Genomic DNA, 13,545 nt, shown 5'->3' on the forward strand with positions numbered 1-13,545 from the left:
TATGACATTTGCATTGATGTAATGAACTTATTTTCTAATGATGTTAACATGGCTATGAAAGATGAAAAGATAAAAAGATATGGTAAATGTTGCAGGATATTTGATCCCATTGTGAACCCCTAGATTGTGAACTATAAAAACCTGTTTCTTTTTTAACCTCCCTCAGCCCTACTACACAGCTTTAACCTAAGAGCTTTCTGTTTACTGTAAATAAGTCCTTGTGGTGTGGGTCAGCCCTAAGTCTAGAGGCAGAGCAGGAAACCAACTGACAGGGATTAAACAGGAGGGACCTTGAGAGAAGGGTATTTAAGATAGTATGGAAAAGAAGGGCCTTTTGTCTTTTTTCTTTCTGGGACATGAGCTGAGTAGGGAGGTCATCTGGGGTGCTTTCTCTTCCCCACCATCTAGCTCCTGAGTCTTTATTAGTAAAATCGAACAGCTGGGATTTTTCTTTATAACAGGTAAATTTCAGATAGTGTATGGCATTAATTTATAAATTAGATGATATGAGATCTATAGTTTACCAATATTTGAAGGTGCTAGTGCTTGGTTCCTTTATTCTCTGAGTAAAGTGCTCCCAATTTTTAATCTGGGAAAAAAAATCACTAGCATAACTATTTAGAAAAGGTTGATTTCCATAAGCTTTCATGTGGAATAATATGGATTTTTTTATATAAAACTCTTCGTTGCACGAGAGAATGTTGGTGTGAGCGCATCATACAGTTAGCGTTTGGGGTATAGGCGTGCTGCTTCCCTGTGCAGTTTTAGTCTTGGCTGCAATCAGAAGAACCTAATGTATTGCTGGGCTTTATTTTCCTGTATTAGCTCCTCCAGAGTTACTGATCTATGAAATGGCAGAGAATGGAAAAAATTGTGACCAGAGACGTGTAGCAATGAGTAAGGAACAGCATAATGGAAGTTTCACAGGTAAGGAATATACGGCAGCAATAACAGCAATTATGTATCTCCTCACTCAGCCCTCACACTGACCAAGTAACCCACTTCTGTCTTTTGCAGTGGCACATGACCTTTAAACCCAGCAGAGGCAGGCAGATAGCTGACAGCCTGTTCTATTCTACATAGTGAATTGTAGGACAGCTGCGGCTGTGTATTGAGACCCTTTCTCAAAACAGATAGCAGCAGAAATATCTAGCCTACACATGTCATTCCTCAATTTTACAGTTTTAGTCCAAATTCAACTGCTGGATTCTTTTTTGGGAAGGAAGAAGGGCAATTTAGAGACAGGGTTTCTCTATGTATCCCTGGTTACTCTTTAGACCAGGCTGGCCACGTACTCACAGAGATCCGCCTGCTTCTGCTTTGGAGAGCTGGGATTAAGGTGTGCACCTCCACACCTGGCTATCAACTGCAGGATTCTTAGTGCCTTTTGTTTAGAATACACACTGTGAAAGGAATTAGCAAAGAGCGGGACTTTTAGTGTGTGTTGTTTTGTTTTTGTTGTGTTTGTTGTTACCTCAATAACACTGATGGGAAAACAGTAGCTCTGGGGCCAGTGGTGCGGTTCAGTGGTAGAGGACATGCACAGCATGTGTGTAATCCTGGATTCAGTCTTCACCAAAAACGAGTGGCAACCTTGACAATTCATTTTATTTCCAAGCCAATAAGGAATGGCTGAATTTGGACTAGTTGCCATTTTGCAGGATTATAGGCCTTGCTGTGAATGGTTACCTGCGACATGGATGAAACTTTCTTTCATCCACTGTGGTTCTAAGCAGTCATACATTGTACCATTCTTCTCCATAATAGCTAAAAAGAATCCTGCAAAGTCACCACTGATAAAGCAGAAAGACACAGGCAAGATATATAGATACATGAGCAGCCATTGAGGCTTCAGTGTGGGAACCGCCACACACAGCCTTGATAGTTAGCGATCTCAGAGATGGTTGTTAGAATTTTGTTGCACAGATTGCCTCCTCTACAGAGGGAGTAGTCTCAGTTTAGTACTTTGAACCCCTTTAATTTGCATAGACTCGAAGTTTAATCTCATTTCTACTTTTGAGATTTTTTTGTATGCTGTCTTAGAGATATAAGATTGCAAGGTGAGTTGATTTTTAGTCTTTAAAAATGTGGTGCAGATGTTAGGAATTCTGTGTTAACTTCCATGCTGTTGTTTTTCAGACCCCTCTTCAGTACATGAAAAGAAGAAAAGGGATCGGGAAGAAAGACAGAATATTGTCCTGTGGAGACAGCCACTCACTACCTTGCAGTATTTTTCTCTGGAAACTCTTGTAGTTTTGAAGGAATGGACCTCAAAGTAAAGAGTTTTTCTATTCCTTTTTATATAAGTTGTATTTACTAATTTTAGAAGGCCTCAGCCATCTCCTACTCCCTGCCATCTGTTTCACCAACATGGATTAATTAAATTTAGAACATGATCATGGGAACATTTGTTTTCCTTTCTATAGTTTAAAAAGAATTAGACGAGGGGAAAGGGATGTAGCTCAGTTAGAGTGCTTGACTCCCCCATAAAGCTGGCACCACACAAGAGCCAGGTTTCCAAGGTCCTCCTCTGCTGTATGGGTCAAGATCAGCCTAAGCTACATAGGGACCAAGCCACCCCACCACCACCCTATAGCAAAAGGGAGAACAATAGATTGGGACATTTAGTTTGAAGAAAAATGAGTAAGGAAACATTACTACATGCTAGGTTATTATAGGTGTCTCATGGTGGGCCTTCGGAGGGATGACATTGAAAGAGAATGGTGGGTTTTCTCCTGATTTTATCTTGAAGTCCAGCCTGTGAGCAGTAATTACACCAAGTCCAGTGAGAAAGAACCCTGCCTTGACATGTGTCCTGTCTTTAAGCTCCTTGTTCCGAGCTGTTTCAAATACCACAGCGAGCAAGTTGAACTTTCACGCCCTGCTATTTTCTTGTCCTTTTAAATAAGCTGTACTGTTATCTTACAATACTGTTCTACTTAAAATTGATAGAACATTTTGTAACAAAGTTCAGCTAATTTGATCCCTCTAGGATCTCCACGAAGAAGGAAAAGCAGATACATGGTTTCTATGATTATTTAACCCGAATCCAATTGGTTAAATGTCTTGCTAAAAGCAATACCCGCCCCGGCCTCTGGTTTGAAAGCTGGTGCTCTTCCTGCTGCACAGTAATACCTTTCCAAATTAAAAGATGAGGTATGAACAAGATCAGGCTTTGGGGCAGGGAAAGGCTGTGTAAGGCTATATGGTTAATTTGGGTTTGGGGCCTGTGAACCTTGACTGACTCCTTTCTACATCCCAATGGCTGTTTCTGCAAACCGCACGATTAATGTGTCCTTGTTTTTCTTTTCAATTTGTTTTTAAGATTGTGGCATCGTCAAAGCATTGTGGTGTCCTTTTTACTGCTGCTTGCTGTGCTTGTAGCTACGTATTATGTGGAAGGAGCGCACCAACAGGTAAGCGACCGAGCCATTCCCATTCTGTAGTCACATGACATTTCAGAATGAGGCTAACCTAAGTTTCTTAGAATTTATACCCTCAACATTTTTAAGCATACTTTTGTATTTTTTATTTTATCTGATAACTGTTATCTTAATGTCTTATTCTGTAAATAAAAATACCCAAGCCCTTTTTTGTAGCTGTTCAACATTATTTTGGTGTTTAGGATTCCTTTTTGCCTTCAAAGATTTAAGCTAGTTTTTGTGTATTTAGTCAAAATAGCATGGGTCTTTTCATCTCTGCCACAATTTCCTCATAATGTATATGATATGCCTTTCTGATCTGTCCAAACAAATTTGATCCTAGATTGAGCATTAGGGGGTTTTGTGTTTGTTTGTTTTTAATTTTTTTATTTACATGTGGTTTTTTTGTTCATTTATTTATTCATTTACAGCCTGATCCCAGCCCTCGTCCTCCTCCTCTCCCAGCCCCATCCTCACGCTCCCTTCCCCCATCCACTCCTCTACACAGAAAAAGGGAAACCCCCAAGGGGTACTAACCCACCCTGGTACCTCAAGTCAGGTGCTAAGCTTATCGTCTCCCACTGAGACCGGGCAAGGTGGCCCAGTTTGGGGAAAGGGATTCAAGGTCAAGCAACAGTCAGAGCCAGCTTCTGCTCCAATTGTTAAGGGACCCACAAGAAGGCCAAGCTCATATCTGTTATGTATGTGTAGGTGGTCTGTGCCTGGCCTATGCATCTTATTTGGTTGGTAATTCCATCTCTGAGCCTCCATAGGCCCAGGTTAGCTTATTCTGCAGGTCTTCTGTGGTGGCCCTAACCCCTCCAGCTCTTTCAATCCTTCCTCCCACTCTTCCACAAAACTCCCTGAGTTTGTCCTATTGTTTGGCTGTAGGTCTCTGCATCTGTTTCCATCAGCTGCTGGATGAAGCCTCTCAGTTATGCTAGGCTCCTGTGTGCAATCATTAATAGTGACAGGGGTTTGCTATCTCCTATGGGGTAGGCCTCAAATTTGGTAAATTTTGGGTCCAAGGTTTTATGTGTGGGTTGGTATTCCCCTCTCTCCACTGCAAGTCCCACCTCTCTATAGGAGGTAGTGGGGACTCAAGCTTCATGTCTCCTGCTGCTAGGAGTCCCAGCTAGGGTCACTCCTATAGACTCCTGGGAGCCTCCCCTGTCCGAGAGATGCCCCTCCCACCCATTTTCTGTCTTAGTCGTTCCCCCCACTACGTTCTCCCCCACATCTGATCCCACCCCTTCTCCCACCCAGTTCCCTTCCTCCAGCTGCTTCAGATGCCTATTTTATTTCCCCTTCTGTGTGATATTCTGAAAAGAAGTTTTATCTCTCTCCAGTCCACAGTCATAGTACCAATGGGAAAATAATGGGGTCACATTGTGTTAGCACCTTTTCATCAGCATAGTGAAATGTTAATCTATTTCAATAGGAAATGTTTTTAAAAGCTGTCACTTTAAAACAATGTACTTCTAATGTCAGGGAAGGGTTTTTTAGAAATAGTTTCTAATGCATTTCCTATACCTAAGTACCTAATCTTCATGTCTTGGTAGGAATTTGCAATTAAGCTATCAATAGTGGCTCATGCCAGTAAGGTCAGCAGCCAGAGAAGGATCACCCATGAATTTGAAGCCAGCTGGTTTACAGAGTCCCAGGCTATCTAGGGGGGATACATAGTGAAATTCTACAGAGATAGATAGATAGATAGATAGATAGATAGATAGATAGATAGATAGGTAAATAGCTGGGCTATGTTGGCACACACTGTTAGTAATACAGAAATTGTTTTCTCAGTTTTTACTTGAAAAATCAAGAATGTATTCTATCTACAAAAATGTGTGATTGAAGTTGGGTGTGGTGGTGCACACCTTTAATCCGAGCACTCAGGAGTCAGAGACCTACAAATCTCTTGAGTTTGAGGTCAGCCTGGTCTACAAAGCAAGTACAGGACAGCCAGGGCTATTACATGGAGAAACCTTATCTCAAAAAAGCAAACAAACAAACAAAAAAAAAAAAACGTATGATTGTCCCACACCTTGGTATTCCGAGACAGATTCTCTACATAGCCCTAGCTGTCCTTGAATTTACTGTGTAGACCAGGCTGGCCTAGAATTCAAAGAGATCCTCCTGCCTTTGTCTCCAAACTGCTGGGATTAAAGACCAAATTGGAATTAAATTTACCAAGTTTGTAAATTCTAAATCATTTTCAAGTGTTTATTCTTAGCATCACCATACTAGGCTGGTCATGGTAGCATACATGTATAATCACACCTCCCAGGAAGGAGAAGCATGAGGATCAGCTGAAGGTCAAGGCCCGCCTGGACCACTTAGAAAGTATCAGGCCAGGCTGGACTATTGTATGAGATCCTGTCTCAAGGAATCAAAGAGGAGAAAAAATAATAATAACGATTACCATGCCTGTGGTTTGTTTTTTGTTTTGACCCCTGTGACCACTTATTCTGCCTGGCTTTTTTTTTTTTTTGCTTTGTTTTGCTTTTGTTTTTTGTTCTCGCTGCTATAGTACACTGACAGTGTGAGACCTCTTCAAGGAATTTGTTGTCTTAATGTTTCTTAGTTCATCAGAGCTTTCTTAAGCTCACTGATCATGGTGCTGCTAGGTGCTGGCAAGCTCCTGGGCAGGGTGTTCCGATTTATACCTTGTCCCTTTTGTTTTTGTTTTTCAGTATGTGCAGCGGATAGAGAAGCAGTTTCTTTTGTACGCCTACTGGATAGGCTTGGGGATCTTGTCCTCCGTTGGTCTTGGAACAGGATTGCACACCTTTCTGCTTTATCTGGTAAGAATGACTTTCTTTAATGAGCAAAACCAAAGCAGATTCTTCTGTCTTTATCGGCACATTTACTTCAAAAGCTACAGTTCTGAAATCTGTATTTCCAATCTGAAATTGCGTCTGTGGTTTGACCTATTCTGATCTTCAAACCAGTGTCCATGTTCAGCTTCTTGTTATGCTCTGCATTTCCTTTGGCCCTAAAGAGTTAAAAGGGGAAAAGGGGGAGTAAACAGTTAAGCAAATAACTGTTGTTGACTCAGATTAGTTCAGCCAGAAAACGTTTTTCAGCTTAAAATTATTAAGTAATGATTGTTTTGCTTATGCAATTGTTATTTTAATGGTTTAGGTTAATTTCAGTATATGAAATTCTGTATAAAGCTCAGAACAAGGCATACCCATAACCAGCACTTGTGAGGCTGAGGGATAGATTGCCTTGAGTTTGAGGCCAGAGTAGGCTGGGTAAGAAGGTGCATAGGACCAGTGAGATGGCCCAGCCAGTAAGGAGCTCCCTGTCAAGCCTGATGACCTGGGTTCAATACTCAGAGCCCATGTGAAAAAAGGAAGACAGCGGACTCCTGTAAATTGTTACTTGATCTTTATAGGTGCTCAGAGTGTAACACAAATGCGCATGCACACACGCTTTCAGACACACACTCACATAGATGTTATCTGCACATACATGCACACACACATATACCATAAATACACACCCATACCATATGCATAATATTTAGCAGTTACTAAGGAAATAATAATTGCTTCTCTAGGAGTTTTATTTGTATTTCAGATTAAATAAGCATGCATATATGAACATGATTCTAAAATTCAGAGACGGGGCCTCCCTACATTGCCCAATCTAGCTTCAAACTCCCTACTATAATCCCCTGGAAGCAGCTAGTACCATATGCCACTGGGTCTCACTTAAAATTTCAAATTTTAAAGTAAACTTAGAGAAATGACGATTAACTTCCAAATTATCCTTGAGATCATTAATTCATCACTCCTATGCCAAGCATTCATGGTACAATATTAACATGCTGGTTTCAGAAGTGAATTTAGTATGTATAAATCACATTTGTTTGAAATGAAGTCTGTGTGTGTGTGTGTGTGCGCGTGTGTGTAGGCCAGATGTCAGCACGAGGTTCTTCCTCAACCACACTCCACCATGTTCTTTGATACAGGGTCTAAATAAACCTGGAGTTCACAAGTTTCCTAGCTGCCTGGCCAGCAAGCCACAGTACTGGGATTACAAGCATACCTTTCAGCTTTTCGCATAAATGCTGGGGATCTGGACTCAAGTCTGTATGATTAAACTGAACCATCTCTCCAGCCCTACCTATACTGCTAAATACTACTGTACTCACACACAGGCCAGAGGAAAGGCAGAGTCTAGGATATCATTCTATTCTTTTTTTCTTTGTGACAGGGTTTCTCTGTGTAGCTCTGGCTGTCCCAGAGCTCTGTAGATCAGGCTGGCCTCATAGAGATCCTCCTGCCTCTCCTTCCCAAGTGCTGAGATTAAAGGTGTGGGCCACCACCACCCTATCTTTCTGGCCTTAGCTAGGCCCACCATGTAGTACCTCTTGGGGAAAAAAAGATGAAGGGACTCATTTGTAACAGATAGCTAACCTAAGATCATCTGAAAAGCCTGTGTAGCAGATTCTATTGAAACAGTAAAAGGAATTCAAATGAGTGCTTTCTAAATTACATACAAATTTAGTATAAAGCATTTGAGGACTGGGAGATAATTCAGTGAGTGAAGTTCTTTCTGAACAGGTTTAAGGACCTAAGTTTGAATCACCATACTTGATGAAAAGCGAGACAGGGTAAGGTAGCACATTTCTTTAATCCCTTACTTCCTTGAGGAAATAGAGGTGGAAACAGGAGCTCACTAGCCATGTAGTGTGCAGCAGACAATGCTAGAATTTGTCTCAAACAAAGTGACATTTGAGGATCAATGCCTGAGGTTGTCCTTTAATCTCCACATGGCCACCGTATAGTCTTAGATACGTACAACCCCCCAAACACATACCCTGATCTTTCTTAAAAAGTAAATTTGAAGCGGGGAAATTTTCTTATTTTATATGCATGAGAAATATTAATATAAATGTTTGTAAAATTCATTTGAAAGCATTATTTTTCCATCTCCACTGATCCAGGTATTCAGTAAAGGATTTAGAAGCGTACAAGCACACAGAGGGTCTAGCCCGATTGCTCAGCTCAGTTTAAGCCCGAGAACCTGAGCTCTATCCCTGGGCCCCAGATGGTAGAAGGAGAGAAATGACTCTTCGCACAAGCCATTCTCTGACCACCATACATGTGCCATAGCACACACATGCCTATTCATACAGACACATAAACTAATAATAATATCAACAATAATAGACTTGTATCAATAAAGTTTATTATATAATTAATGTAAGAGAAAAATGAAATCTTTGTCTTCATGAATAAGCATTTCTACACTGAATCAGTGTGCCAGTTTAATAGAATGTGGTTTTATTTATTTATTTTTTTTAAAGATTTATTTATTATTTATACAACATCCTGCCTGCACACTAGATCTTACTATAGATGGTTGTGAGCCACCATGTGGTTGCTGGGAATTGAACTCAGGACCTTTGGAAGAACAGTGAGTGTTCTTAACCTCTGAGCCATCTCTCCAGCCCTAGAATGTGGTTTTAATTTTAATGTGTATGAGTGTTTTGTCTTTGTAAATCTGCATTGTGTGTTTGCCTGGTGCGTGTGGAGGAACTGGAGTTACAGGAGGCTGTCTTGTGCTAATTGTTGTGTGATGTGTTTGTTTGTTTGTTTTGGACACAGGGGTCTCACTCTATAGCCCTGGCTTTCCTGGAACTCACTATGTAGACCAGGCTTTCCTGGACCTTACGGAGTTCTTACTGCCTTTGCCTCCTGAGTGCTGAGATGAAGGCAGGTACCACCATGCTGGGCTCATTTGTTTTTATCTAGGAAATAGTATTGTGTTTGGGACATCTTTTATAATAAGCCTTTATGTAACCCTCACTTAGATGTGATGATGATAACACTCTGATGTCCTACTTTTTGTGCTGGTGAAATAGACACCTCTACCTTGCACTCATGTAACCCTCAGTGTGGAGGCCAAGTAACCATGTAAGGAAAGTAGTCTGGTCAGAAACACAGGCCTCTTCTTGGCAGCAAGTAAGTGAGTTCTTACATTCCAAAGACTGAAGGTTAACTTTTTCCTTTATCATGATCATGTCTACTAAAGATTATGACTTAAAAGTAATATGAAAATGATTTGTATTTCATATCCATTGATTTCCACAGTAGAAGTTGCCTTTCTGGAGTTACTCTTCGTTAATTGTGACTGAACATACACCAGATGGTCACTTAAAAGACTAAAAATATTTTAGATCTTAAAGTGAAGTCTTGTTTTTCAGTTAATGAACAGTTTCCTTCTTTTTAACTTGAATTGGAGTGTGTGGGAATTCTCATCCTTGTGTAAGTTCGGCTGCTGTTTGTGTGAGAGTGGTGTTTGTGGACCGCAGACAAAGTGGTTCAGCAGTTAGTAGGATGGCTGGTCGGGCCACTAGGTTACATTGTTTGTTCTCCTAATTTTAATCACTGGCTTTAGGAGGCCTGTTAATTTCCGAAACACTGTACTCTTCTGTCTAGAAGAATAAGCTCTTTTTTACTCTGTGTTGAAAAAAACAAAAAACCTAAAGTGTTCGTATTCTTCAAAAACCGTCATCCATAAGTGGTTTGAAATCATTCTTCTAGGGGGCTGGTGCTCTTGCTGAGGACCTGGGTTCAATTCCCAACCCCATGTGGTAGCTCAGATTCATCCATAATTCTAGTTTTAGGGAATATGATGCCCTCTGCTGGCTTCCACAGGTATCAGGCTCCTACACATATATGCATGCATGAAGAATATCCATACATGTAAAATAAAAGAAATCTTAAGATCTTTTCAAAAAGAGAACACAACCATTCTTCTAGAGTTTGTTAGTCTAAAATAATTTTTAAAAGCTCAGTGAATGCATGAGGATTCAAAATATTAATTTTTTTTCCTAATAGTTTTCCACATTCCTCAACACAAATTATTTTTTTCCATTGACTTGCATATTTATATGTAGGAAATAATTCCCACAACTATGTATCCTTGCTGGTCTCGAACTCTTGGCATCCTTCCTATCACAGCTTCCCAAATACTGTGATTACAGAATTGCAGCACTATGTCTAGTTTTTCATCCTTTAACAGTCAAGAATGTGTAGAAGTCCCGATTATGTAAGAAATAGAATCTAGTAGCTAGGTTGGAATGTCTACTCCAGTAATATTAGCTATACAATTTTTGACAAATTTTATTTGTTTGTTTGTATTTTATGTACATTGGTGTTTTGCCTGCATGTGTATCTGTTAGGGTGTTAGAGACCCTAAAACAGGAGTTATAGACAGTTATGAACTGTCAGGTGGGTGCTAGGAATTGAATCTGGGTTCTCTGGAAAAACAGTCAGTGCTCTTAACTGCTGAGCCATCTCTCTAGCCCAACAGATTTCTTAACTTTTTGAGACAGGGTTTTTTAGCTCCAGCTATCCTGGAACTCTGTAGACCAGGCTAGCCTGGTACTCACAAGAGTTCCCCCTGCCTCTGCCTCAAGTGCTGCAAATTCAGGACAGCCAGGGCTATACAGAGAAACCCTGTCTTGAAAAAAACAAAACAAACAAACAAAAAATGGAGATGATAATGATAGTAATTATCTCGTGATTGTTTTGAGGATTGAATGAAATGATAAATGAATAATTTGTTATTATAAAAAATAATTTCTAATGTTCAGTTCAGGCACTCATGTAAGCAGATGTATCTCAAAAATACTTCTTTATATATAGGTATATTATACATTAAGTTACAGAACAACAAGATGATTAGAGTCTACTGTGTGCCGTTAATGATTCATTAAATTTCAATAAGAAAGCTGAGTGTGATAGCACACGCCTCTAATCTTAGCACCTTTAAGGCAGGATAAGAAGACTTTGAAGACCACCCTCAGCTACCTAAGTTCTGAAGTTGACCCTCTGGGGTTACTTGAGTCCCTATCTCAACAACAGTAAACGCTAGAATAATTTCATTGGCTCAGATTTAGGCCTGTGTTGTGTGATGTATGGACAGTTTTTGACACTAGATGGAGTCATTTGCTGCAGAAAGATTTTACAAAGCCCAGTTCCTAGGAAAGAACTGAAGCGATCAGAATTCACCTTACTAGACAAATGTTTTCTTTAACCTCATATATTTGTTGTTTTTTTTTTTTTTTCACTTTTGAGGATCAAAGTAGGAAAAAATGTTCTGTGCTTGTGACATTAGCAATTGTCCCTTCAAAAAGCAATGTGAAGTAGAAGAATGTGGAACTATTAGATTATATTATAAAATTGGCCAGAGTTTTATTAGAACTCATAACTGCAAGGTGCTGTCCTTTGAAATGCTTCCTTAAGAAGTATTTTCTTAGTATGACCATGTCAGTGAAATTTCTTAATTCTGTCATAAATTAAACACACCCAAAAAAGGTATGAAATATTTGCTGCCCAGGTGCGTGTTTTATTTTTAAGTTTGGGTTATGTTATTTTAGAATGAGACAGAAGTTGTAACTTTTAAAAGTCTCACACATTGCCTGTTTTCTCTTGTCTAAGCAGGGCTGTGAGTGGCACTGTGTTTCCTTCTGGGTGTAGTGCCTATAGGAGCCTATGCTGCTTTAAAACTGTCTCCTTAGCTACAGATACTTCTGGTAGCTTTTGACTCTTGACCCCTTATTGCTGAAAATAAATATTTGGAAAGTATCACTGATGGAGTAAAACAGTGTGGAGGTGGCTTCGTCAGGTGAAGAGCTGTGCTGTTAGTGTCGTGGTGGGGAGGGGGTTCTCCATCGTTTCTACCTCTGATGATTGCCTGTACATTCTTCAACACAGACAAGGAAGAAATGCTTCCAAATTGGATTCTGGTGTCGCTGATAGTGATTTCTATAGGTGCCATGACTGTGGTTCTGAACACTCTGAGTCAGAGCTCTTCCAGGAAGATTAGCTGCCTCTTTTTAGGAAAAAAAAAAAAGCCTCTTTGTCTTTGTGTGATGCTTTGTGTGATGAGAGAGCGCATGATAGCTCTTCTCCCATTTCCCAAAGGAATGACTCAGCTATTAACTCTTATGAGCGTCACCACATCAAAAGCAGAAACCAAGGTCTCCAGGACATAGGGGTTTGCACAGATTGGATAGCTTCCTCCTGCCCTTAAGTCACTCCTTATAAATGTGCTTAGAAGAAAGCTTCAAGTAGGTTAAACAACTTGCACTGACTTTTTCTTTTACTAGCTCTCTACCTAAATATGTGGTCCATTTATTTGGGATACTTAGGTCAACTCATGATCAGATTTCCTTACAAGAGGCTAGGAATGTAGCTCGGTAGCAGGTACCTCCTTAGCAGGTACCTCCTTAGCATGCGCAAGGGCCTGCCTTCAAACTACTACCAAAGAAAGGAAGGAAGGAAGGAAGGAAGGAAGGAAGGAAGGAAGGAAGGAAGGAAGGAAGGAAGGAAGGATCAGTTAGGTTTCTGTTGTTATTTTCTTTTTCCTTTTCCTTTTTATTTATTTATTTTTGTTTGTTTGTTTACTTCTGAGGAAAAGCATCACTGTTTAGAGTTGTCTGGCTTGTTGCTCACTGCAGCAGGAATTTACCAGGCTGGCTTCTAACTCACAGAGATTACCTGCTGAGCTCAGCCAACTGATTGTTGGGATTAAAAGGTGCGCACCATGCCTGCCCTCAGGTCTAATGAAAAATATTTGAGGTGATGGGTCAGCTAAAAATCTTGAGTTTATCAATATACAATGTGTAAGTATACTAAAACATCATGCTATACTTAAAATGATATACAGTTATTTGTAAATCTTTAAAACCAATTTTAAATTACATGTTTTAAAGAAGAAACATGAAGTATGCCTTTATATGTTTACTAATCTGGCATAATACAGTTGCTTCCAAAAGACTCATGAGCTGTTAATATAGTTTATACTGCTTTTGTTTTGGCTAGCAACTATATACTTATACTTTAAAGATATAATCATATATTCTTGCCCTAGGTAGCATAGCCATTATTATTATATTTTAAAACATTTTGTTACATTAGGAAGATAAGACAGAATTCTGATTATGCCTTGTTAAGTTACTAAGAGGTCTAAGGAGCTGCCACTCACATTAACTAATGTCCAGGCTGTTGTGTTTAGACATACCATACTGCATTTTATAGAGAAGAACTGGGTCTAGCTTAAGACTTGACAAAAAGAATATAAAGAAGGGGTCTGGAGC

At 39.8% G+C, this 13,545-nt stretch overlaps 1 protein-coding gene across 4 annotated transcripts in view; it reads left to right on the forward strand.

The window, feature by feature from the left end:
- Window positions 1–13,545, forward strand: part of Vmp1 (vacuole membrane protein 1) — a 96,655-nt gene that overhangs the window by 18,770 nt on the left and 64,340 nt on the right. For all 4 annotated transcript variants that reach the window (XM_021645855.2, XM_021645856.2, XM_060387060.1 and 1 more), the window contains 4 exons: window positions 826–927; window positions 2,140–2,275; window positions 3,326–3,416; window positions 6,116–6,226. In XM_021645855.2, coding sequence (XP_021501530.1) covers window positions 852–927; window positions 2,140–2,275; window positions 3,326–3,416; window positions 6,116–6,226 — 414 coding nt within the window. In that variant the 5' untranslated portion in view covers window positions 826–851. The remainder of the gene's footprint in view (window positions 1–825; window positions 928–2,139; window positions 2,276–3,325; window positions 3,417–6,115; window positions 6,227–13,545) is intronic.

Source organism: Meriones unguiculatus, chromosome 7, assembly GCF_030254825.1.
Source record: "Meriones unguiculatus strain TT.TT164.6M chromosome 7, Bangor_MerUng_6.1, whole genome shotgun sequence".
In the NCBI taxonomy this organism is placed as follows: domain Eukaryota; kingdom Metazoa; phylum Chordata; class Mammalia; order Rodentia; family Muridae; genus Meriones; species Meriones unguiculatus.